General features: G+C 47.0%; 1 protein-coding gene across 4 annotated transcripts in view; it reads left to right on the plus strand.

Moving 5' to 3' along the window:
- FANCC (FA complementation group C) overlaps nucleotides 1–24,998 on the plus strand; it is a 1,396,321-nt gene that overhangs the window by 1,322,775 nt on the left and 48,548 nt on the right. For 3 of the 4 annotated variants that reach the window (XM_086961183.1, XM_086961184.1, XM_086961187.1), the window contains one exon: nucleotides 23,334–23,534. The exons of the other annotated variant lie outside the window; for it this stretch is intronic. In XM_086961183.1, the coding sequence (XP_086817309.1) occupies nucleotides 23,334–23,534 (201 nt within the window). The remainder of the gene's footprint in view (nucleotides 1–23,333; nucleotides 23,535–24,998) is intronic. 4 annotated transcript variants of the gene reach the window in all.

The following is a 24,998-nucleotide window of genomic DNA, read 5'->3' on the forward strand; positions in this document are numbered from 1 at the left end:
TCAAAAGGGCAAAAAATATTCGAGACATGGTGGTGCACTCGTACTTGGAACCAGTGTGTCCCCCTACACTTACAACTCTATGGAACTTACCACCAGTGATCGGACATTATAGATGTGGTATGTGCACTGCATGTGAGACCACTATCCAGACAAAAACTTTCTCACATGGCGAAAGGGTTTATACCCTAAAACATCATACCAATTGCAACACAAGCAGTGTAATTTACATTATAGTATGCCCATGTAATCAAGTTTATGTTGGACAAACGCAACAAAAAATCAAATCCCGTATCTCTTCCCACTGTAGTAGATTACGATGCAAGGTGTTGGGTGCCCCTTTGGTAGACCATTGGCAAAGCGCAGGACATGTGGTGTCTGATTTGAAATGGCTGGTTATTGAAAAGGTGTCCTTGGGAAGGAGAGGGGGTAACTTAGCAACTGTCCTTAATTTACGTGAATGCAAATGGATGTCTCTTCTAGACTCCATTAAAAATGGACTGAATGAACAAGACAGTAGTCTGGCACAATTGGCAGCTTTAAGATGATGGTTTCCAACATTGCTGTTATGCCTTTCCTAAATTGCACTCGTCTACACCCTCATGCATGAGAGGTGCACGAGTCATTTCATGTGCATATAATCAAAATGATTTTACTTCCATTGTTTACAATGTGTATGCTCGTCTACACTCTCATGCTTGAGAAGTGCACGAGCATTACCAAAGTAACTAACTGTAATTCATTTTCCCTGCTTGTTAATTTGTGTATTTGGCTTTGAAATGACATCTCTAATATACATCATTGGTGACTATTGTACCGCTTAAAAAAAAAACCCTTTGGCCCTACCATTAATTGCATTCCAATTGGACTAGCCCAAAAATTTCCTTTTCGTAATTATCCTCTTTCAATATATGGATATTCATTTATGGATATTGAATAGCGCTGAAGTCCCAGAGCCGCTTTTGTATTCATCTATGGATATTGAATAGCGCTGAAGTCCCAGAGCCGCTTTTGTGGTACCGACCCGCCTGCATCAAGCAAGTAACTCTTCTATGTCCTTGACCCTGGTCTAATAGCGGCTCCGCCCCCAACTCCGCGTAGCTGCCGGTGGAGTTTGCAGAGACGAGTCAGACTACCGCAACTTCGCCTCTCTTGCCTGTTTGTAAGTAATTATCCTTTGCGCCACCTTTAACAATGCGGGCTCTGCTGAGACAGGAGTATCTGCCCGATTAATTTCCCTGATTCGTGATTTTTCTCCTCTTTAGGATTCATCACGATACGTCCTCTTTAACGATACCTATGAAATATGGCAAATTCGTCCGCATGTACTTGAACAGGTTTTCTGTTCAGTTCAGCCTTGACCAATTATGTAAAGGTCCTCATATAAGGTATGTTACGGCCCTTGACCTGGAGCTGTTTGTCCTCTTTAATTTACCATGTTACTAATAGGGTTTGTTCTCATTGTGTTACAGCGATTGAACACGTTATTGTGCCACAACTGAAACCATCTTGGCCTCGTCTAGATAGACACAAGGGGCCACATTGACATTGTTTTAAAGGTATGATTTTTATGTTATATGTAGCGGCTCTTTAGCCGGTTGACCACACAGGCCGATTTCTAATTAGGGTTTATATTTTCTAACAGCATCAACCCGTGAGGACAATCGACATCAGGCACCACACTCGAATTGCATAGACTACCAGTGCAATCATGCCTGAGTAGCCAATGTGAGTTAGCAATCGCATTATATACCACGATGTATGCGTTTTATTCACTCTCATTAATAGACTAACATCAATGTTACTGTTACTTAAATTATAGTTGGTGTTTTCTTGGAGCGGCTAGTTTTACCTGGAAGAGTAAATATTTGGACTCTCACCTCTAACAGTCTATTTGTTCCAATCTGAAGTGAGTCCACTTTACAGTGTTTTTCACCATGTTGGTTTTTAAATCCCTTGTTGGTTAATCTCCCCTCTGGAAGCATGATTCTTATCATTGAGCCAGAGCATGACTAATTGCTTACTCTGCTCTCGTTTTCCATGTCCTGAGGTCCTTTATGGCCCGGACTCCATGGTTTAATCTAATTTTACTATCCAAGTTTTATGTTAGACAAGACGATGACTGTCTTATGAATCCATTGAATTGACATTGGTTTTTAATTTCACAGATAGGACGGCCCCACTTCGTCCTCTCCCACCCTGTACCTGTCCTGATGAAGACCCCGGTAAAGGACTTAATCTAGCCTACGTTTAGGGGTCGAAACGTCAACGACTTCTTTCTTCTGGGAGCTCCGGCACATTCCCTGGATTATACTGAACCATACATGTGACCGTAGAATGTCCCCAGGCCAATTGTGTTTACAATATATGCCATAATTTGTGTAGGCCTTTTGTTTTTTGGAATAATTCCTATCACGATTTGAAGACTGTGAATAACTTACTTTCTTTGAGTCTGTGTACTTTTCTTGACTTTCTCACCGCTTTTGAGCACAATTTTCTTCCCTCTCCCGTTTTGGGGCTACTTACTTTTCTAATTGAATGTAATGTTTCACTGATTTATACTTAGTGTTGTTGAATAAATGACAACATTTGTTGATGAGTAACCCTTGATCACTTTTGATTAATTATTTTAAAAAATGTTGTTAGTGTGTGTGTTTTCACCCAACACGTTCTCCTTGCGGGGACCCCTCTTTACATTTACCGTCTCCTGGAGGAGGCAGATATCAGCGTGCGTGCTTTCCAAATAAGAGAGGATCGCTTGCCTCTTAACCGGGCTGTTGAGTCCCCTTACATTCAGAGTCAATATCTTAAAGGTGTTAGGCATTTTGGCATGGGAGGTAGTGAAGTGAGGCTGTATTCACTGGCGAGCATTGCAGTGTAGGGGGAGGGGGGGACCCCCCCAACCGGTGGCTTTTAGACTATGTTGAGGTACAACCCAAAATATGCACCTAGGATTCGAGCACTGGACGACCCACCCACCTCCCCCCCTTCCCCCCTTCCTTCCCCACCCCCTGCTGCCCCCCTCCATTCCCCAACCCCCATCTGGATCCCTCCCTAACCCCAACTAGAAACCCCGCAAAGAACAATATAGTCCTGGGCCAGTCACAACCAAGTTCAGACCCATGGAGAAAGTCAGTAGTGGGAAACGTGGCACCGGCAACTTTCGCAGCCCGCCGTCAGCCCCTGGTAGGCCCAATGCAAAAGTGAAGCTGTAACGAGGGAAACCCCCTCCTCTTGTACTTGGTTCAAGGAGAAGTCTCACTCCGAAGCCGCAGTGTCTCTGGATGCTTCTTGGATGGCAGCCGCCTGTTCCTGCGCTACTGTAGCGGGGTCCGGTTTTCGGGCTCCTTTGGGTGGCCAATGCGTTTGACTCTTTGCCATCCGCTGCCGTCAGCTCGGGATGACCTGTCCTGTGATGGGCCAATCAGGTCGGAACTGCCTGCAAGTCTTCCTCCAGATCTATTCCCAGAAGAGTGCATGTGTCTTTCAAGGACCGGAGCTGCTGCAAAACCCAGTTCCACTTTAAGATCAGGCGAAAGGAGTGTCCCCAGGAGTACGGAATCCCCTTTTCCTGCAGGAACGCCGTGGCAACTCTGAAGGACCTCATTTTCTGCAGGGTGATTGCTGAGAGATCGTGGAACAAAGCCACTGGTCGTCCTTGGTAATTGAGTGGTTGCTTCAGGCGCGCTTCCTTCATGATGCGTTCCTTCAATGGGAAGTCGGGGAGAAACGCCAAGATGTCCGGGTAAGGGGAGCGGACGCCCGGCGAGCAAGGCCCACCCTGTGAGCCCTGTCAATGCGAATGTCGAAATCCTCATTTTCCCCCAAGATTTCTCTGAAGAGGCCCTGTAGGTATCCAGTGATGTCTTCCACCTCCGATTTGGATGGCACTCCACGGACCCTTATGTTGTTACGCCGAGCGCGATTTTCCAGGTCCTCCGCGTGGGCCTGCAAGTCCAGCTGCTGTTCTTTCAGTCTGAGCACCTCCTGCTGCAAGTGTGTCACCTCCTCACAGCGCGACTGCTCCGTGTCCTCTACTGCTGCTACTCTCTCTCCCAGCCCGTCCACCTCACGCCGCAGTTCCCGGTGTTCACCGGCCATATCCTGCTTCAAAGTCTGGAAGTCTTCGCGCAGCGAATTGAAGAGGGTCTCCATGAAGGCTTTGGTGATTGGAGTACTCCCGTCGTCGTGTTCCGTGGGGCCCTTAGCTGTCGCCGCCGCACCTGACGGGCTCTTCTCCCCTTTGGCGGATCCCTTCGCCAACATCTCCGGTATGGTGCGGTCCCCGCGCCTCTGGGACCCTGACATGGCCGAGTGTGGAATGGTGGCCACCAGGTATATTGGAGCGCGGCAGGTGTTCGAGACGGGTGCTGCTGTCGTCCTAGGCAAGGCTCACCCAGAGAGCGCCGACCCCCGCTGCCTCCGGGTCACTTTGGCTGCGCGTTCCTCCCCCCGGAGGTTGTTTCCACCAGCAGCCGCGGTAATGTGGCCAGCCGCTCCCTGGCGTCACCTCACCTCCCTCTGCTGTGGTCGAGGGCCAAATGTCCGTCTGCAGTCTGGGGCTCTGCTGTACTCCGCTCAGCCACTTCCGGCCCCCAGCGCTTTGGGCCTGTGTCCCTTAAGGGCCGGACTTTGGTCTGGGGCCCCGGCTGCCTGTCCTCCGAAGCGACAGGCCCCCGCGTGTCCACGTCCCAGCAAAGCGGCACCCTCACAGCACCTCCCCTGGTCCGGGTGTCCCAGGCCGGCCTCGGTGTCACTCCGCTCACCAGCAGTCCGGATCCACAGGGCCAGGTCCCGGCTCCGGCCTGGGCCCAACACCACCGGCCCAGCCGCTGCGCTTGCTCGACCTCCTCACCTGCCCCCACACCGGCTGTGCTGGACAATGCGCCGCAAGGGCCCCTGTCTCCTTCCCGGGGGACCCCTCTGATCCGATGCCTCAGTCACGCACCTTCTCAGGGGCAGGCCTCGAAGCCGGGGCTTCGATTTTGGCGCTTCCGGGGGTCAACACACTCCGGGCCGGCTGTGGCTGTGCGTGCCCGGCCACCTCCCCTGCCTTCAGGCCATCTAAGTTGCACTTGGCGCTGTAAGGGGCCCGTCCACCTCTCAACGGTCTCCTCCGGTCTGGTGCTGTGGTCGCAGCACTTCCGCAGGAGCAGGCCCCGGAGCTGGGGCCTCGATTTTGGCGCTCCCGGGAGTCGCCACACTTCGGGCGGGCTGCGGCCGTGCGTGCCCGGCCTCCTCCTCTGTCTTCAGGCCATCTGAGCTGCAAGCGGCGCCGCGAGGGGCCCGTCCGCCCCCGGGGGGTAGCCTCCGACCAGGTGCTTTGGCCACTGGTCCTCCGCAGGGGCAGGCCCAGAAGCCGGGGCCTCGATTTTGGCGCCTCCGGGGACCGCTATTTCCCGGGCCGGCTGCATGTCCTCCGCGTCTACCTCTGTCTGGCGGAATACGGGTGCCGTCTCTCGGCGTCTCCACTGCTCCGGATTCTTGCCGCCGCCCTGCCCCGAGATCCGTCCTCTCGCAGGGCCTGGGCCTTGCTTCTCCAACGGCTCAGTGTTCAGCGGCCGCCAGCCCAAGCGGGGTCACCGCCACCCCCGGAGAAAACACGCCGTCAGGCAGCAGACGCCAGTCCCCTGATGAAATGAGGGTGGTCGCTGTGGCCCCTGGTGCTTGGGCCGTAAGGGGTTGCTTTCGGGGAAGGGGTTCGTGCTAATTTGGGCCGGGAACCAGGGCTAGTCTCAGGAGCTTCACAGACGTACGTCTGCTCCAGTCGCCATCTTGGCTACGCCCCCCCTGGACTACTTTTTAACTACTCACTCTCTCTTGCAGGAAGCGCAGACCTCAATTATGGAGCCCCAGGCACTTTCAGATCATGCATCCCTGACCACGACTTTGCTGTTCCCTCCTACCTCTAGACCGTCATACTCTTGAAGACTTAGGGATACCCTCCTTCACAGGCCCGAATTCGTAACCCGCCTCACAAAAGCACTACAAGATTATATAGCTGTAAACAAAACGCATTGTTTCACTTTGGGAAACCCTCAAATTGGTAGCTTGGCGACTTCATAGCTACATCGGCTGCTGACAAAAGAATATGCAGGGAGAAGAGAGATGATCTCTCCAAGCAAGTACTTGAATTAGAGGGGATCCACAAGAGGACAGGGGCCCCCTGAATCTGGAGGAAATTGAAAGCCATCAGGGTGCAACTAGCTAGCCTTGATCTTGATAGGGAGGAACATGCTGCACTCGCTTGAAACATGCATTCTATACTGGGGGGGACAAATACGGCCGTTTACAGGTCCATAAATAATGTGCACAAAGGCAGGCAGCGACAGTTCCACTCATTCTAACTGACAATGGTACCGAGACCACGCGGGCGAAGACATAGCAAACGCATTCCGGGAGTTTTACGCAAAGTTGTATATCGCACAGTCATTACCTGATCAAAACTCATCTAGGTATAACACATGCCAAATTGACGGCCGACCAGGAAGCGTCCCTCGATAGCCCCATTAGAGTTAAAGAAGTTATTTCGGCCATAGCCCGTCTCAAACTCCTTAAATCCCCTGGGACAGACGGCCTCACCACCCTTTTTTACAAAACGTTTTGCCCACTTGTAGCTCCAATATTGACACAGCTTTTCAGTTCCATTGATGACAGTGGGGAGATGCCCCCACAATGCTTCAGGCTTCGGTGGCGGTCTTGCCCAAGCCCGGCAAAGACAATAGATATTGCGCCTCCTACAGGCCGATATCTCTCTTGAATATTGACTTCGATTTTCACAGGGATACTTGCAGCTAGATTAGGGCCTCTGAAGCCAGGATTAATAGATCCGGACCAAACCGGATTTGTTAAGACAAGGCAGTGCAGCAATAATACTAGACTGCTACTGCACCTCTTGGACAAGTCCCACCGACAGTCGGAGAAGTGTGTCTTCTTGTCAATTGATGCCGAGAAAGCATTCAATAGGGTTCACTGGCCCTTCCTGGAAGCAGTATTAGAGAGGGTCGGGTTTGGTCGCCGCTTTTGCCAATGGGTATTTAGCGGATATAACCGTCCTTCAGCTACGGTCAGAGTGAATGGCTTTACCTCTGCCCCCTTTACTATCACCAGGGGAATGCTCCAGGGCTGTCCGCTCTCCCCCTTAATATTTACTCTCTACATGGAGCCACCGGCTCAATGGCTCAGGGAGAACCAGTAGATTCAGTGGATTCTTTTTGGGGGAAAATGCCATACCATTAGTCTTTACGCTGACCATGTAGTTGCCACGTTTGAGTCCCCCAATACTTCAGTCCCGGCGTTCATGACCGAATTAGAGGCATTCGAAGCAGCCTCTGGATTCAAGGTCAATGTGGCTAAATCCCAAGCACTGGGCTTCGCTTTGAAACAGAATACTATTACGACTCTGTGCCAGGTATTCCCTATTAGGTGGGATCAAAAGGTTATACCCTATCTCGGTATTACGCTATCCTTTTTTTTATTTTTTGGGGAGAAAATTTTTTATTGGCATTTTCTAAAATAAACACAACATAAATAACATTGTTTGCAGTCATCCAGCCTTTAGTGCAATTAGTCATCATATAATACAGTAGGTTTTCATCTGTGTTACACATCCTCCTGCAGCGCAAATACATAAGGTATTACGCTATCCTTGTCCACGGCAGAGATGACATCCCTGAACTACTCCCGGCTGCTGCGCCAGACCAAACAGGAGCTCCAACGGTGGTGACCGTTTAATCTCTCCTGGCTGGGCAGAATAACATCTCTCAAGATGAGCTTTCTCCATAAAGTACTATACCTCTTCCAGACACTTCCGGTGGAACCTCCCTCGGGTATCTAAAAGCAGTTACAATCAGAATCCAACGCCTTTGTTTGGGCAGACAGGAGACCGCGAATAAGTAGAAACCTGAGTTTTAGACCTCATGACGAAGGGGGCCTGGGGATCCCTGCCCACGACTGTTATTATAAAGCAACAGAGCTGCGGACTCTATTAGAATGGGCTCAACCAGAGTCAGAGAAGAGCTGGCTTTTTTATGGAACGTGCGCAGCTAAGACCCTTAGAGACAGAGAGGGCAGACTTTTAGTGTGGGTGAAGAAGAAGCAAGGGGCTTCATCAGCTGAGGAGAGTGACAATCAATCAATCAATCTATTTGTAAATCGCGCTATTTACCCGTGAGGGTCTCAAGGCGCTGAGGGGGATGGGGGGGTGGAAGCTTCGCTACTGTTCGAAGAGCCAGGTCTTGAAGAGTCTTCTGAAGGCGAGTAGGTCTTCGGTCTGCCGTAGGTGGGTAGGAAGGGTGTTCCAGGCCTTGGCGGCGAGGTAGTAGAAGGATCTGCCGCCTGAGGTTGTTCGATGGATGCTGGGGATGGCGGCGAGGGCGAGGCTGGCGGAGCGGAGCTGGCGGTGAGGGGAAGCTGAGTCTGCTGTTCAGGTAGGCTGGTCCGGCGTTGTGGAGTGCTTTGTGTGCTTGGGTGAGGAGTTTGATGGTGATCCTCTTGTCGACGGGGAGCCAGTGTAGGTTTCTCAGTTGGGGGGTGATGTGGCTGCGGCGGGGGACGTTGTCGACTCGACATCAACGCACACAACAGCAAGGAACTCTTCAACATCGTTAAAGAGCTCTCCAACCCCAACGCCGGAAACAACGACATCACCCCCTCGCAAGACCTCTGCAACTCCCTCGCCTCCTACTTCCACAACAAGATCGCGGACATACACAACAGCTTCAGCACCCAACCGACGCACGCCACGACCGAACCAGCGCCCCCCACCACCACCCTCCGCGCCTGCACCCAGATCAGCACCTTTTTTTTTTTTTTAAATATTTTTTATTGAAGTCTTGGACACAGAAAAGCATAACATTAATTAACCCGAATGTACACAGAACATCAAAAATTAGAAAGCACACATATCACCATGACAGTAAATTTGAACAATGAAGATAAATACTGAAGGGAGATAGGGGAACACAAAGTAGAAAGGAAAAGAAAAAGAAAAAGAAAAAAAAAAAATCCTATATGCCCTCAGGCTTAATTAACATCAATACAGAATGAACCCCATATTTTCTCAAACTTCCGAATCGACCCCACTCTTTGAGCATACACTTGTTCGCTGTTTCTAACTTTTTGCATTTTATAACGCCATTCATGTATGTTGGGGCAATATTGCGATCGCCAATTTTGAAGAATTAATGATCTTGCCACAGCCATAGCGAATGCCCTACTAGCATTATTTCAGGATCGAGTCCATACAAAATCATTTTATAGTTAACAAAAATTGGGATTTCGCACTGGTTTTGCAGAAACGTAAATATATTTTCCCAGAAAGGAACAATTTTAGGACATTTAGCAACCACATGCGACCAATTAGCAGAATCATGCTGTAAACACCTATAACAATTCGAAGAGCATTCAGGATACATCTTATGAATTTTGACCGGGGTAAAATACAGAAGCCATTTACTAAAAAACAGCATTCTGCGCCAATTGGCCCCTCTCAATGCAGAAAAATTCAACACATTCATTCTTTTCCATGCGGCGGGCGTTAGTACCATGTTTTCCTGGTCTAGCCATTTATTACTTGCTTTGCCACATAAATTCGGATCCCTGTTCATGGTTAAACGTCGTTTCCACTCCCCTGGCTTCCTTTCTAGTATTGACAGAAAAAGTTCAGTGAATAGTGAATCAGGGGGGGAAAGATGTGTGGGATCTAATTGAAGCAAAACACCATAAATCAGCTTATATGAGCCCAGTAATATAAAATTGCCCTGAACCCGGGCCGTCAAATCTGATATCCTAATCCAGGTATCATTTTTTTAAAAATCATCCAGTTTCCTGAACCCTATTTTCTGCCATTTTTCTACTAACTCCAAATTAATATCCACCCCAAAGAATGAAAAAACTGAGCTAATGGGAGAGAATATATTGAGAAATGAGAGAGAGTGCCTCTTTAGAAGTGCTGTGCGTCTTTTAAAAAACCAGTGCAAAACCTTATACCTAACTGTTTTTGGTGATTTAAAAACTTGAAGCGGTGAGGGAATCTGAGCTTCTTTACAAATCAAATCAAAGAAAAAATTGATAAAAAGTTGTTGGGTATTGTCCTTAAATCTAGTCAAAAATTGAGCCAAATAAGCATTATAATAGTCTTTCAGATTGGGAAGAGCAAGCCCTCCTTGTTCCTTATGCTCAAATAAAGTGTGCAAAGCAATGCGTGGTGTCTTTTTAGCCCATATAAAGGAAGAAAACAAAGATTCAGCCTTAGAGAAAAATGAGCCAGGCAGAGCGCAAGAAATAGTTGAAAATAGAAAGTTGAACAGCGGAAGAACCGACATCTTAATTAGAGCAACACGTCCCATAATAGTTAATGGTAGGGAATTCCATCTTTCAAACATTACTCGGACTTTCTGCAGCATTGGTACAAAATTCAAATTATAAAGATCAGCAACTGAAGATGAAAACCATATCCCCAAGTATCTTTTTGGTTTATTATTAATGCAAGACTTTAGGTCGGGATGAATTACAGGCTTAATGCCCCCGCACACTATAATTTCAGTTTTTTTTTTTATTTATCCTATATCCCCCCAGAACCTCAAACTCTTCGAAAATTTGTAGGGCCTGAGCTTGACATTGTATTTCTGGCCTAATTAGCAGGATTATGTCATCTGCGTAAAGTTTGATTTTAGGCATTAAGTTAATAGGGGGAAGTAACAGTGGAGCTTTCCTGATTGCAGTAGCTAACGGCTCTATGAAAAAAGCAAATAATATCGGGGACAGTGGCCAGCCTTGTCTAGTGCCACGTTTCACCGAAACAAGTCGCGCTGATTCTGTATTGATAATGATATTGGCCCTAGCCCCAGAATAAAGATTCCGTATTAGATCTATTATTACATCTGGAATGCCGAAGTGCTGTAAAATAACAAAAAGTGTCTCCCATACCACCAAATCAAAGGCTTTTTCAGCATCAAATAATAAAATTAATGCTGGGATCTTTCGTGCTTCAAAGAAATCAAGAGCCTCCGTTAGAAAATGAGTATTGGTCAACAGCTGCCTTCCGGCAACAAAACCATTTTGATCTCCATGAATCAAATCTGCGGCAAAAGAATTAAAACGAGTGGATAATAGTTTAGTGGTAATTTTATAATCTGTGTTCAATAACGTGATGGGTCTATAAGAATTCGGGTCTGTCGGGGGTTTGCCCTTTTTAAGAAAGCTTACCACTGTTCCTTCCCGAAATGAATCCGGAACATGTCCGCCCATCAACATAAAATTTAATAGTTGTATAAAAAAATCTGCAAAGGCGTTGAAAAAAACTTAAAAAAATTCTAAGGGGAACCCATCATTGCCAGCAGCTTTCCCAAGTGGGAGCTGATGAACTACTTTCTCTACTTCCTCTCGCGAGAAGGGGATCACCATACTCGTTTGGTCAAATGAAGAAAGAGCGGGAAGAGATTGTTTTTCCAAGTACATCAATAAATTTTGACGGTCTATGGATGCTTGGGTATCATAAATTTTCTTATAATGTGTGACCATAATATCGCCAATTTCAATTGGATCCGAAGTGTTTCTAAAAGTCTCAGGGGAGTACAAAGAATGTATTAAATTCGACGAGGCTTGTTCTCTGGCCTGCCACGCCAAGAGTTTGCCAGTAAAATTACTTTCTTCATAGATTTTTTGAGAGCTCTTACGAGAGAGAGAACTCTCTTTTGGCCGCAATTAGTTGGTCATATAGCGATCTATCTAAGTTATATTGCATACGTATAGTCAGATCCTGTATTTTCTGTTGAAGCGCTTTATTCCTGTTCTTGGCGGCCAATGAATCGACTGCATCTCTCCCAATGACTAGCCCTCGGATATATGCCTTCAGAGAGTCCCAAACATAGTTGAGGGGGGCTGTACCCACATTCCGTGCGAGAAAATCTGAAATTTCTGTTTTGATACCCTCCACCCAGGTCTCATCAGTCAGATATTTCTTATTGAAGACCCAACGCTTCGGGGTTCTTACCCTATCTACCGATCCTACTTCCATAATAACCATAGCGTAATCTGAGAATCCGTTATAGAGGATCATCTGTTTGGAGAAAATAATTTGACGTGAAATTATAAAGAAATCAATTCGAGAGGAAGATTTGTACCTGCCGGACCAACAGGTATATTCCCCTTTATCCGGGTTTTGATTACGCCAGGGGTCCCATAAATTAAAAAGCGCCATATTATTCCTCAACGATCTAAGGAATTTAGGCTTATTTTGAACCATCGACTTGCTGGATGAATCCAGCATTTTATTCATCATAATATTAAAATCCCCGCCTATGATAATTTCCCCCCTGACGATTAACAAGGAATGAAAAAGCTCCTCATATACCTCTGGTCTGTCCTCCGTTGGAGCGTAAAAACTAACAAACGTCACGGGATTGTTTCTATTAGGAATAACACAGGTAGCCCAACACCATCGGCCCATCCCATCATGCTCCACCTGACCCACTTGGGCTTCTAGTTTTTTACTCAAAAATAGTGCAACTCCCTTCTGTGACTCAGAACATGCAGATAATACTCTACAAGATGCCCAACTTTTAAACATAGAAAATTCCCCATTTTTCGACCTGGGTATGTGGGTTTCCTGTAACAGAATCACATCCGGCTGTTGCGTTTTAGCCCATAATTCTATTGCTCTCATTTTTTTCCTATTATTTAGACCATTTACGTTAAAAGAAATAATTTTCACCCCCATACTCGAAAATCTAAACAAAGGAAAATCACTACATAACTAATCCCCAAATCTGATAACAGACCATTATTAAGCCCAACATTGCCAGGAGTACCACACTTCAGAATTAACAACATTCTTAGACTTCCGGCTGTGTACAAGTAGATATATAAAATTATCCAAGACTTCTTTTTTTTTATTTCTTGCCCCATACCAACCTCCCCCTCCCCACCCTCTCCCTCTAGTCCCCCTATCCTTATGGCTCTTCCCCCACGCCCGCCATTCAGTCCCTCCCCGACCCATGAGGTGCCTTGAATTAGCACCCCTTAACCTTTCTCGGAGTCCAGTCCCCATCCTCCTCCCCCCTCGCACAACAACAAAAAAAACATTTTTTAAAGTATTCAGCGAGATAAGTAATCTCCTCTGCCTGCCGATAAACTTCCAAAGAAAACCCAAATTCATAAATTCACAAAGAAACTTCTATACCAAAGTTCAAAGGGCAGTCTCACAGCCCAGATTCATTGGTCCTTAGAGATCATGGTTAACAGCCCCTGTGCTTCGTCAATATCCGAAAATAAATGAAATTTGCCCTTAACCAGAACTTTCAGTTTTGATTGCTGAGCAATCTTAGCTTGCGCTCCCCTGTCCTTGAACAATTGTAGCATTTTTACGAATTCCTTCCTCCTTCTAGCTGCTGCAGCGGACATATCCGAGAAGATCCGGCATTTAGTAGAGGGGTTAGCTGAAAATTGCCTCTGCTTGAAGGCCTTAGACAGGATAGTTTATTTCACTCGGATATCTGCAAAATTAACATGGATAGTCCTGGGTAGAGAGGAATTTGGAAATGGTTGAGCAGGAACACGATGTGCTTGTGTGATCGTCAAATCCCCTTTAAATTCTGGAATAACCTCATGGAGGAAGAAGGAGGTAAGCCACTGTATTGTATCAGAGCCTTCGATTTTCTCGGGGACTCCCACGATTCTAAGGTTCGACCTCCTATTATAATTTTCCATTTCGTCTAGCTTTATTTCTAGAGACTTAGAGGTCTTAGAAAGAGATGACACCTCTTTTTTAACATCAGACACATGATCCTCCAGATTCGAAATCCTTGTCTCAGCTTCCTGTTATCGTGCAGGAAAGGAAGATATCACTTCTTCAATTTTATCCAGCCTTTGATTAATAAGGGCCAGCTCAGACCGTTGCGAGTTTTTCATTTCCCTCACCTCGCCCAATATCATGTTGAGCATGTCTTTAACTGAAATATTGAATTCACCAGTGGTCTCCGTCTCCATTCCTAGAATCGGACTCTGTACTTCAGAGAGAGAAGATACCAATGGCTCCACATCAGTTGACGCTGCATCTACCAAAAGCTTACTTTCTTGTGACCCCAATGCCACCAGTGAGGGGATGTCTTTAACTCCCATTGTAGAGGGGATTAAAATTGGGCCTCCCCCTGCTGGAGAAGGAAGAGACACAGGCATTAAATTGTCATTCTTTTTCTCGAATGGGGGAACATTTTTAGAGATTTTCTGTGCCTGTCCTAGCCCCCCATCTTTAGAGGCTCCTGGTTTGATCGTCTCGCCCCTATTCACCTTAAGTACAGAATCGTCTTGCACTAGGGGTGGACTCTCTGGCAAGATTGGTTGAGCAGAGATGGGAAGGACAGACTCCATGGACTCTTCTTCCTCATCCCCCGAGATTCCAGAAATATCAACTAATAAATCCTCTTTCTCAGCGCTAATGTCAGCATTCTTGGTGGCTGCTGCCTCATCCTTCATCTGCTGTCGTTTAATACGCGCTTTAGCGCGTGCATTCAGCTGTTTGCCCATGCCACTGCGTGTTAACTTGTACTTCCAACTGTTTCAACGGAAAAAAAAAAAAAAATCAAAAAAAATTTTAAAAAACTTTATACTCTCTACCTGCTACCCTCTTTGCGCCTGCCCACTGCAGATGCAGCAAAGTATGCTGGTACTTGAAGTTGGCCCAAAACTGCGACCGCTGCCCAAATATATGGAGCTTCAGCGGCAGAGGGAACTTTCAGCAGGACATTTGAATGGGCCCCAAGGGCAGTATGCAGACAGTATGGAGAATAAGGGCGTATAAAAGCGTAGAGGCGTAGAAGAACAGGGAGGAGAGGCAAGTAGGGAGCACCCTGCCAGCTGTATCTGCGTTTACCAGCAATAAGAATAGCAGCAATAACTTCTTCAGTTCTACGCAGATATAATGAAGCCAAGATCCATTATAATGCAGTGCAAGACCGTTGAAATAGAAAATCGCACAACTGATCGTTAATCAACAGCTGTGCACAGAGCTCTTTCTAAGCTCTCCTCGAGGTGCGTATTTGCTTAGAAAATGTTTATCTGCAGTGCACCTCAGGAAACAAAAAGCTAGCAACGCCAAAAAGATTAGGAGAGCTGAAGGTTCATCCAGACTGCGCATTTGCAGAATTGCGAGTTTATGTGCGCTATTGTATGTGGCAGCAGGGTGACTCTCAATATGCCAATAACAGAAGTTCAGGCGTTGCAGTGAAGAGGAGTGCGCAGCTGGCAGATAAACACATGAGAAGTCTTCAAAAGTAAATGAAAACAGAAGCTAGCAGTATACTCGTTCTCAAAACATTGTTGGCGAAGATGAAAAAGTCTTTACTTGTTCCTGCCTGATACAATGTATCCCATGCGCCCGAAGTCCGTCTCACCCAGATCAGCACCGAAGACACCGTCCGCACAATGAACTCCATCCACTCCGGATCTACGACCGACCCATGCCCTCACCACGTCTTCAACAAGGCCGATGCTGTCATTGCACCCCACCTGCGGAACATCATCAACACCTCCTTCGACACCGCTACCTTCCCGGAGAGCTGGAAGCACGCCGAACTCAGCGCTCTACTAAAGAAGCCATCAGCCGACCCCACCGACCTCAAGAACTACCGCCCCATCTCGCTACTCCCGTTCCCTGCAAAAGTCATCGAGAAGACCGTCAACAAGCAGCTGGCCGCCTTCCTCGAGACGAACGGATCCCTAGACCTCTCGCAGTCTGGCTTCCGAGCCAACCACAGTACCGAGACCGCCCTGATCGCAGCCACCGATGACATCCGAGCCCTGCTCGACAACGGAGAAACAGCGGCCCTCATCCTCCTGGACCTCTCCGCGGTCTTCGACACTGTCTGCCACCGTACCCTAGTACAGCGCCTCAGCAACGTCGGAATCAAGGAAAAGGCACTGGAGTGGATCATCTCCTTCCTCGCCGGAAGGACACAGAGAGTCCGCCTCCCCCCGTTCAGATCGGAGGCCACCGAAGTCATCTGCGGCATTCCTCAAGGCTCCTCGCTCAGCCCAACACTCTTCAACGTCTACATGAGCCCCCTCGCAGCCATCGCACGCCAGCACAACCTCAACATCATCTCCTACGCCGACGACACCCAGCTGATCCTCTCCCTCACCAATGACCCCGCCACCGCCAGAGCCAACCTCCAAGAAGGGATGAAAGAGGTAGCCGAATGGATGAAGAACAGTCGCCTGAAACTGAACTCGGACAAGACGGAAGTCCTCATCCTGGGATCCTCACCCTCCGCCTGGGACGACTCCTGGTGGCCCCCCGCCCTAGGCAGCGCACCCAAACCAACAGACCACGCACGCAACCTAGGCTTCATTCTGGACTCCTCCCTCTCCATGACCAGACAAGTCAACGCCGTCTCCTCGTCGTGCTTCAACACCCTGCGCATGCTACGCAAGATCTTCCGGTGGATCCCCACCGAGACCAGGAAGACGGTCACCCAGGCCCTCGTCACCAGCCGTCTGGACTACGGCAACTCCCTCTACGCAGGAACCACCGCCAAACTCCAGAAGAGACTTCAGCGGATCCAGAACGCCTCAGCATGACTCATCCTGGACATCCCCCGTCGCAGCCACATCTCCGAACACATGAGAGACCTGCACTGGCTCCCGGTCAACAAGAGAATCACCTTCCGTCTCCTCACCCACGCTCACAAAGCCCTGCACAACCAAGGACCAGGATACCTCAACAGCCGCCTCAACTTCTACGCTCCCAAACGCCAGCTTCGATCGACCGCCCACGTCCTCGCCGCCGTCCCCCGAATCCGAAGAGCCACCACAGGGGGACGGTCCTTCTCCTACCTCGCCGCCAAGACTTGGAACTCCCTCCCGACCCACCTCCGCCTGACCCAGGACCACCTCGCCTTCAGGAAGCAGCTCAAGACCTGGCTGTTCGAGCAGTAGCGGACCCCCCTCCCCTAGCGCCTTGAGACCCTCTGGGTGAGTAGTGCGCTATATAAATGCTCTGATTGATTGATTGATTGATCAGTCGGGCGGAGGCATTTTGGACGCGCTGTAGTCGTCGTAGGTGTTTGGCTGGGATTCCGGCGTAGAGTGCGTTGCAGGTGGGCAGGGACGCAGCGGCGGGAAAAACGGGCGGGCCGCGGGAGAACTGGGCACAGGAAGGAAAAACAAGTTTAGGCAAGAAAACAAGTACAGGCACAGAGGAATAAAAACAAGTCTGGGCAAGAGAGCAAGTTAGGCACAGGGGAATAAAAACAAGTCTGGGCAAGAAAGCAAGTACAGGCACAGGGGAATAAAAACAAGTCTGGGCAAGAAAGCAAGTACAGGCACAGGGGAATAAAAACAAGTCTGGGCAAGAAACCAAGTACATGCAATTTAAATGTCAGGATCAACACGCTCTGTCAACCATAATTAGCAGATCAGGATAGGCAGGTACATCCGGAGGTGGCACAAGGCATCTTCCGGAATGGGCAGAACTTTCGCTCGATCTATTCACCACTGCCAAGATAGCACAATGTCAGCCGTTCAGCATGTTGGAATTTCCAAGGTGCCTCTCACTAATGTTGCATTCCGCCTGGTTGGGAACGCAAGACTCCTGTACGCCTTCCCGGTGATACCCTCATGCTCTGAGTTCTGAAGAAGGCCAGAAACGACCAGGCCCAAGTCATCCTAGTAGCCCCAGATTGAGCATGGGGAGTATTGTATCCAGAACTCCTGGGCTTGAGGATCTGTCCTCCGATTAGACTGCCCTTCCAGGAGGATCTGCTATCATAACAGGGCAAGGTTCTGTACAAGGGCCTTCACAATCTATCTCCACCTTCATACTGCAGTTAGAAGTCTCTATTAGAAGAAAAAGATATTTACCTTCTGTAATTTAACTAGTAGAGACCCTATCTGACCTCAGATTTCTCAACAATCCTCCCTGATCTGGGACTTGGGCTTTACCTATTAACAAGATCTCAAGTCTAGGAATCTGCACAGTGGTAAAAGCCAATGTGCAGCTGTTTCTTTAGATTAATTTTCACCTATTTTCATTGTTATTGGCTACTTTTGTCTGTGGGCATGGACTGCTTAGAAAGCAACTGATGTAAGCACACAGGAGTGGTACTTATGTAGGCCCCACACATCATTTCCGGAGCGAAACAGTGTCAGTGGAGAGATGCACAGTGCCACCTACGGGTGTGCAGAAGTACTGCTCATACGTTTCCAGATTACAGTATATGACCCGTGTAATCCACTTGGAGCAGCAGAGGAGAAACTCATAATAAAGGCACTATACAACTGTACAATACTTCAAGGCACATTACTACACATGGATAAAGCATCTTGGCATATGACACACTATGCAGTGTAAAGAACAATGGATTGTGATGCTCGCCTTTAGAATGGTGTGCACTGCACAATCTACCAATTGTTATTATGCACTTTCTGTGAACCCGTAAGTGCACATTACATTTTTTGTGTTACTGATCAGAGTGGAAGCTGAGCTAGTTAGAGTAAGTAGAACAGCCTGGGAAGGGGCGTGTCTGGTACAAATGTCTGATTGCACTTACTGATGCTGGATGGCAGTCATGATGGTTGTTGCCGCAAATGTACATGATCAATCTTGGATGCTGTGAGTGAGGAAGCAGGGTCATATTTAAGAGCGGATTCTCACGACATGTGTCAGTCTATGCCATTAGTATCATTGAAACCGTCAGAAGTGGGATAGATTTTTCACCTCCTCCCATTATGCTCGTGGCAATGACATTCAATATTACACTTAGCACTTGTGCTTTTTTTCATACGTGGCCATTGACGTCTGGTCATCACCACGCACAGAAAGCAATTTGTACAAAAAATGACATTTGAATCAATTGCTCTAAAGATTATTTGTGCTGAGAAAGAAACCCATTTTGCATGAGTGATGTGGCTGTGGGAGGTTAAAGGTACATGAATGAAGAGGCAAGGTGTTAGATCCGAACTGTGAGGTCTACCTCTTACTGTTAAAAAGCTGAATGCACTAAAACGTTCGAGGAAATGTGACGCTACACCTCTCAGTAATATTCATATGTATTGTCTCAGGGGGATGTTTTAGGGGAGTAATGTTTTTCAAGCCAAGTTGTAAAGCTTCCTAAATGTGCCAATTACAAGATTCAACGAGAAAATGTATAAACTAAATTATTCTGACACTATTTAATTAGAAATACAGCCATAGAGACCAAAGAGGCACACGGAAATGAATGCGAAGAAGCCACATTGCTTAATCTGGTATGCCTGTTAACCACCTTGATCATGCCAATCAAATGAAAGCTAACGCAACACAAGCATGCACTTTTCGGCAACAGCAAAGTTTTATGTCAGATGCACTATATCCACACACTTCAAGCTTAAGAACAAAATATTGAAGAAAACCGGATACATTTTAAAGTTATGGATGCTAATGAATATGCACACAACACACAAAGGTACTTCACCAAACCTCAATATATAAAGGAAAAGTAAACAACTAGAAGCTGTACATTTGAAAGATCACATTAATGTGGCTCTAGACTAACGGGTTGTGATCTGTGACTTGCCATACTAAAGGTGAAGGAAGCATACAGGCAACCAATCTGTTTCTGACAGTGCATTTTCTAATATGGAGTTGACTACAAACCGCAAAGACTGCTTTTGCAGTAGAAACACTCAAAAACAAACTTCAACACCAACTACAGAAGAGAGGATATTGACAAGTGAAGAATTATCATAGAAATGTAACAACCTGTTCCATGCATTCCTTCAATTTCTCAGGCACTTTTGTAAAAATTGTGGCATTTTTACAAAAGTGTCGATTTTGCAGCAAATCGCGAAATCCTAGAGGGTCTGTTTAGTGATAGTTAATGTGTGCAAAGTATAGCAACTATAATTTTTAAAGCACACCTTTGATATTGATTACATTAGCAATTGGCTATTAGGCTAAGCATTACAATAAGAAATGGAGGGTGTAAAGAGTCATCTGCTACTAAGCCCCTAGCCGAGTAGAAGCCTATAACCTTTTTAAGTGAATCACCCTTCACTTTACAACATTTAAATACATGTAGGCTAATTTGTTAGTTATCTAAAATGGAAGGAGCTATCAGCCCCATTTGCAAACCCAGACAAACTTGAGGTGATGTTTTTCTCAAGAATAATACGGCTCTAGTAAGTTGTGAGAATATAGTATGTGTCCATATTGGCTACGAAAAGGCCTTTAAATTGCCTTTCCAGACGAGGTTAGTATCTACTATCAATCCCAAGGAGCAGTGATGGGATACCACCTAGCTTTTTACTTAAATTAAGAATCCCGTACGAGCCGTTTTGTAATGAATATTAAAAACCACAATTTTAGTGTTATTTAGATTAATTTTCACCTTATTTTCATTATTATGGGTGAGTAGTTTGGTTAAGAGTCTTTCGAAACCCATTGGTGTGTTTAAAGGCAGGTCGAGGCCATCGGCATAAGTTAGCGCACTGATTGTTCCATTTCACAATGACGATGGGTAACATGTAAGATTGTCTAAGTTCTGGGCTAGGTAGCACATATAATTCCAAAACAGCAGGGGTGCTACTACATTCCCCTGATTTAGGCTGTTGTTTTATTGATTGTTGGTGATATGCTCGATCATTGTATACCTGCACCCAAACCCAGGTTCCTTGATAGAGCTGCCTTATCAAACTACGTATTAGCTTATTGATCTCCCCATCTCAGACTTTTTTTCAGAGCTGCATTCAGTGCACAAGATCTACTGCAGTTCTGTAATCAGCAATATAACAGTAAAGTTTTTTTGTTTTCTGAGTAAGGCCAGAATAGCCAGTGAAGTGATATTGTGCACCGTTTCACGCCCTGTTTTGAAAGTCAGCTAGGCTAAATGTGAGAAGATGTCTTTACTTATGATTCATACCTCTTTGTTGACTTTTAATATAACACACACTCTTGTCTGCAGCCCGAAGTCTTCAAAGATTCAGCAGGCCCATCTAAATTAGGTATCAATTGTCAAATACTTCCACATTACCCCTCCTCTATCTCTCCTCTAGATTACCCCCCACCCTCCTAGGAACCAGTGTGCATTTGCCCCTATTGAACTCATTCTAGCCTCACAAGCCCTAATTCCCAGTTTAGCAACCCCAGTCCTTCATGTCAGTGCTATATCTAGTTTGCATCTAGCTGTATGTTCGCCAGTGGGAAGTATGTGCAATACCATGAAACAGGGAGGGCATGTCAGGTTCCTTAATTCCAAAGAGAGGCAGTCCAGAAGGAATGCTCAGATCTCACTAAATGCATCTCCTCTCTGCTCAAATGATAGAATTTCTCCATCTTTAAAATGTCCCACAGCCAGTATGTCCATTACCTCAGATCCAACAGTACAACCACACGACACAACTTTTTTGTCAGATATACTGCGGCTAAAGACTCAAGCTTCCTTCATACCAAAAGTTGTGACTCCCAATTTCACCAATCCATCACCCTTCCAGCATTCTTTGTTCCCCCTCACCCTTCAAAAGCGGAGGAGATGCATCATCGATTGAACCCCATAATGTCTTAAACATTTACAGTGATTGTAATAAGAACCATTGAATCAGCTTTCTGTGTGGTTCTCTAGGGCAAGGAAAGGGAAGGTGGTGCAAAAAAGGACCTCGTGGAGGTAGATCTGTTAGGGGTTAGCTAAAAAGTAATACCCAGAAGTATTGCACTCTCATTCTAGCAATGTAATGGCTGCTACTACTGTGCTAGCGCATTGTGTGCCAGTTATGGATATTTGCCAGACAGCTACGTGTGCATCCCTCCATACATTCAGAAGGCTTTACTTACTGCCAGAACAGCCAGGTCTGGTGAGAAGGGCGTGTCGTCAACTCTGTCCCTTAGGATTTCCCGGTCTGAGCCGTTCCACAGACCTTCCACTTGGGAGGTATTGTTTATCTATATATTCACAAAGTGAGGAATCTGCAGTTAAAAGTCTCTATGAGAAGAACAGGTTACTTCCCTTTGGTAACTCCTTTTCTGGTAGAGACTCTAACTGCAGATTCCTCACCAACCCTCCCATCCTCTCCATTCTGTGGAATGGTCTCATTTAGTCCATGAACAACATCCCAAATCTGTAATTCTTCACACTGACATAGTCGGATTTCGATGGGTTCACGTCCGGCGGCGCAGACTGAGATTAGAAAGAAACTGATGTCACCACACAGACTTGGCTCTGATATCGGGGCCCGACTCACAACCGAGACGGGATGGATACGACGTGGACCCACATTATGCCACTTTTAGACATGCGAGGGAATTGCTAACAAAAAGATTCCAGGTACAGTCTGACTCCTGGGGAATATTCACAAGGTGAGGGATCTGCTTTTAAATATATATATTCTCTACCAGAAAAGGCTTTACCAAATGTAAGTAACTTGTTCAGTACTTCTAAACGTGCTACAAAGTGCAGTTTGTGAATAGTCCCCTTAGCCTCGATCAATAGTGCTATTAATGAGTGTTACCACTTTGTGTACCATGAATGGAACATCTTACTCTGAGGCCCTGGTAGCTTTGGCTCATTGCGTCTGCTCTCCACAGTTTCCACATTTCTGCGCTGATAAATCCTTTCGTAAGAAGTGCACCACTTGCACGTCATGGTACCTTTTCAGGTCCCCAAATTCTATGAGGGTCCCACTTTTATATAGAACTCCCACCTCTTTTCCTTTCTTCACCTATGTCAGCACTCCCTTCAATCTCCTTCATGTCAAAGGTCTCCATACGTGTAAGGGGATGCTCCGGGTTATGCTGCACCTGTGTGTTCATTCTTTGTAGTCATCACACCTAACATCGATACACTCCCAAAAATCTATTATCTCATCCGGTCCTTACTTCGAGTATCACCGATATCCTCAGTAGGGCTCCTAGTGTTAAGTATTTTAGGTGTTCCTTTTGTGTGATGAAATATTCTTTCCTACACGCACTTCAAAGCTTCCTTGAAAATACTTTGCAGATTCTGTTATTATGATTGGCCTTTAATATAATCCTTTAGGCTTCTTCACATCTTTCCTTGACCTCGCTGTGTGTGTTTAACTTTTTGCAGTATGAGAACATCCACACACCGACCCCTCACTTGAATACTACATGCATAGTTCTTGTCCTTATGCCATCTCTGTCTTATTACATTGCAAGGCCAAAAAAAGACCAGAAATACCGCATGTCCTTTTTGGTGAAAACATCTACGAATGTGTAACGTCTCTGTGACGAGGTTGTTGTGAATTGCAGTCTACGCCTCTGCGGCCAGGTTTGGTGAACTTGCACTGTGAACATAACAGCTCTCACTTTATGACTAGCGGATAATTCGGCCCTTTATTTTTTGCAGATAGAGGCCCGAACCGTAGCCGATCGTTTGCTGCTAATGTTTGGTAGAATCAAGCTCTCACTGGCAGAACTGCAGGATGCAGTGGGCCCGAGCACAGCCTCAGGCCACTCAGGAAGAGACCAGCTTATTAGACACCTCCTTGTAATGTTTTTGATGCTCTCTTCTGGTGGGGTCACGATTGCCAAGGAGTGTATCACGCAAGTAAGTCATTTATTCTTTATAGCAGAGAAGGTTTTGTAGTGTGGTTTTCTGCATCAATGCACTCCCCATCAGAAACAATGATTTCAAGACCTCTAGTTTACTGTACTGATGTCAATTAAGGTGCAAGACAGTTTATTGGGAGCAAGTGGGAGAGTGTAATGATCTCTGCCTTTCAGGGGCCGCTTTTGAAAGGTGCGCCCAGCGCTAACAAGGAAAATGCGCCGCTTTATAGTAAATCCACTGCCACCAGGGCAGCCGTGAACTCGTGCTGCCCTGGGGGCAGCGCACTCATGTGAAAAACGGAGCTCCTGCACTTCTGAGGGGGATTACAGAACCCCTTGCAGGCTGGTTCTGTGAGTGACTGCATCGGAGCCTCTCCACCCCCTTCCTCTCAGGCCGCCCAAGACAGTCTTTCACACTTTCCCTATTCTCCATGCAGGCTGCATTACAGCCTGCACAGAGAGCAAGTCCAGCCTCCCATTCCCTGGTTGAGAATCCAACCAGGACGCTCAAAACACTGCATTGCAGCATTTCGATTGGTATGGGGAGCTTGGGTGCCTACCAATCACAATGCTGCATTGCAGCATTTTGATTTGGGCTGACTGCCATTTTGTGTCTTCCTGTTGTTGTTGTTTTTGCCTCCCTGCCTTGATCTCCGCCCCGCTCCCGCCTCCCAGCTGCTCCTCCCTCCCACTGTTGGTCAGGCTGCACCCTTCCAACTGACCTCCGTGACCGTCCTGATTCCTTCGGATACGGTCGCTCCCCAACGCTACTCCCTGCCCTGCGAGATCGAATTTGGTATCGTAGCTGCCTGCATTGACCATCACCGCATTGCTTATTGCGCTAGATCGCCTTAATTGGCAGCTCTTCTGTTTAGCGCAGTATCGCCAATTTCACCTGCTCATTTACATAATAACGCGTCGCTAGTGCCAGTCTGTTGCATAGACCATTACTGCATTGCTTGCTGTGCCAATTTGTTGCCTGCACTGACCATTACGGCATTGCTTATAGCGCTAGATCGCCTTAATTAACAGCTCCACTGTTTAACGGTGTTCTGCCGTTTTGACGAGCTCATTTGCATATTACCGCGGCGCTAGGCTGCAATAACGCGCTGCTACGCTCTGTTTATCTGTGTTGCCTGTGATCTGGATTTTTGTGCCTGGTTGTGCCCTGTGCCGGCTCCACTGCCTTAGTGATAGCGTTTTTATGATCATAGTGTGCCCCAACCCGTTCTTCGAATTTGGGCTGACTGCCATTTTGTGTCTTCCTGTTGTTGTTGTTTTTGCCTCCCTGCCTTGATCTCCGCCCCGCTCCCGCCTCCCAGCTGCTCCTCCCTCGCCCCTCCCCCTCCACCATCCATATATGACAGGAGTTCCCGCGCGCAGCATTCACGCGCAGCGACCGCGCCCAATCCGCGCCGAAGGTGCGCCAAAGGTAAGCCCGTCTACGCCCGTCCGCGCCTGG

This window comes from Lissotriton vulgaris, chromosome 3_1, assembly GCF_964263255.1.
Source record: "Lissotriton vulgaris chromosome 3_1, aLisVul1.2, whole genome shotgun sequence".
Taxonomy (NCBI): Eukaryota; Metazoa; Chordata; class Amphibia; order Caudata; family Salamandridae; genus Lissotriton; species Lissotriton vulgaris.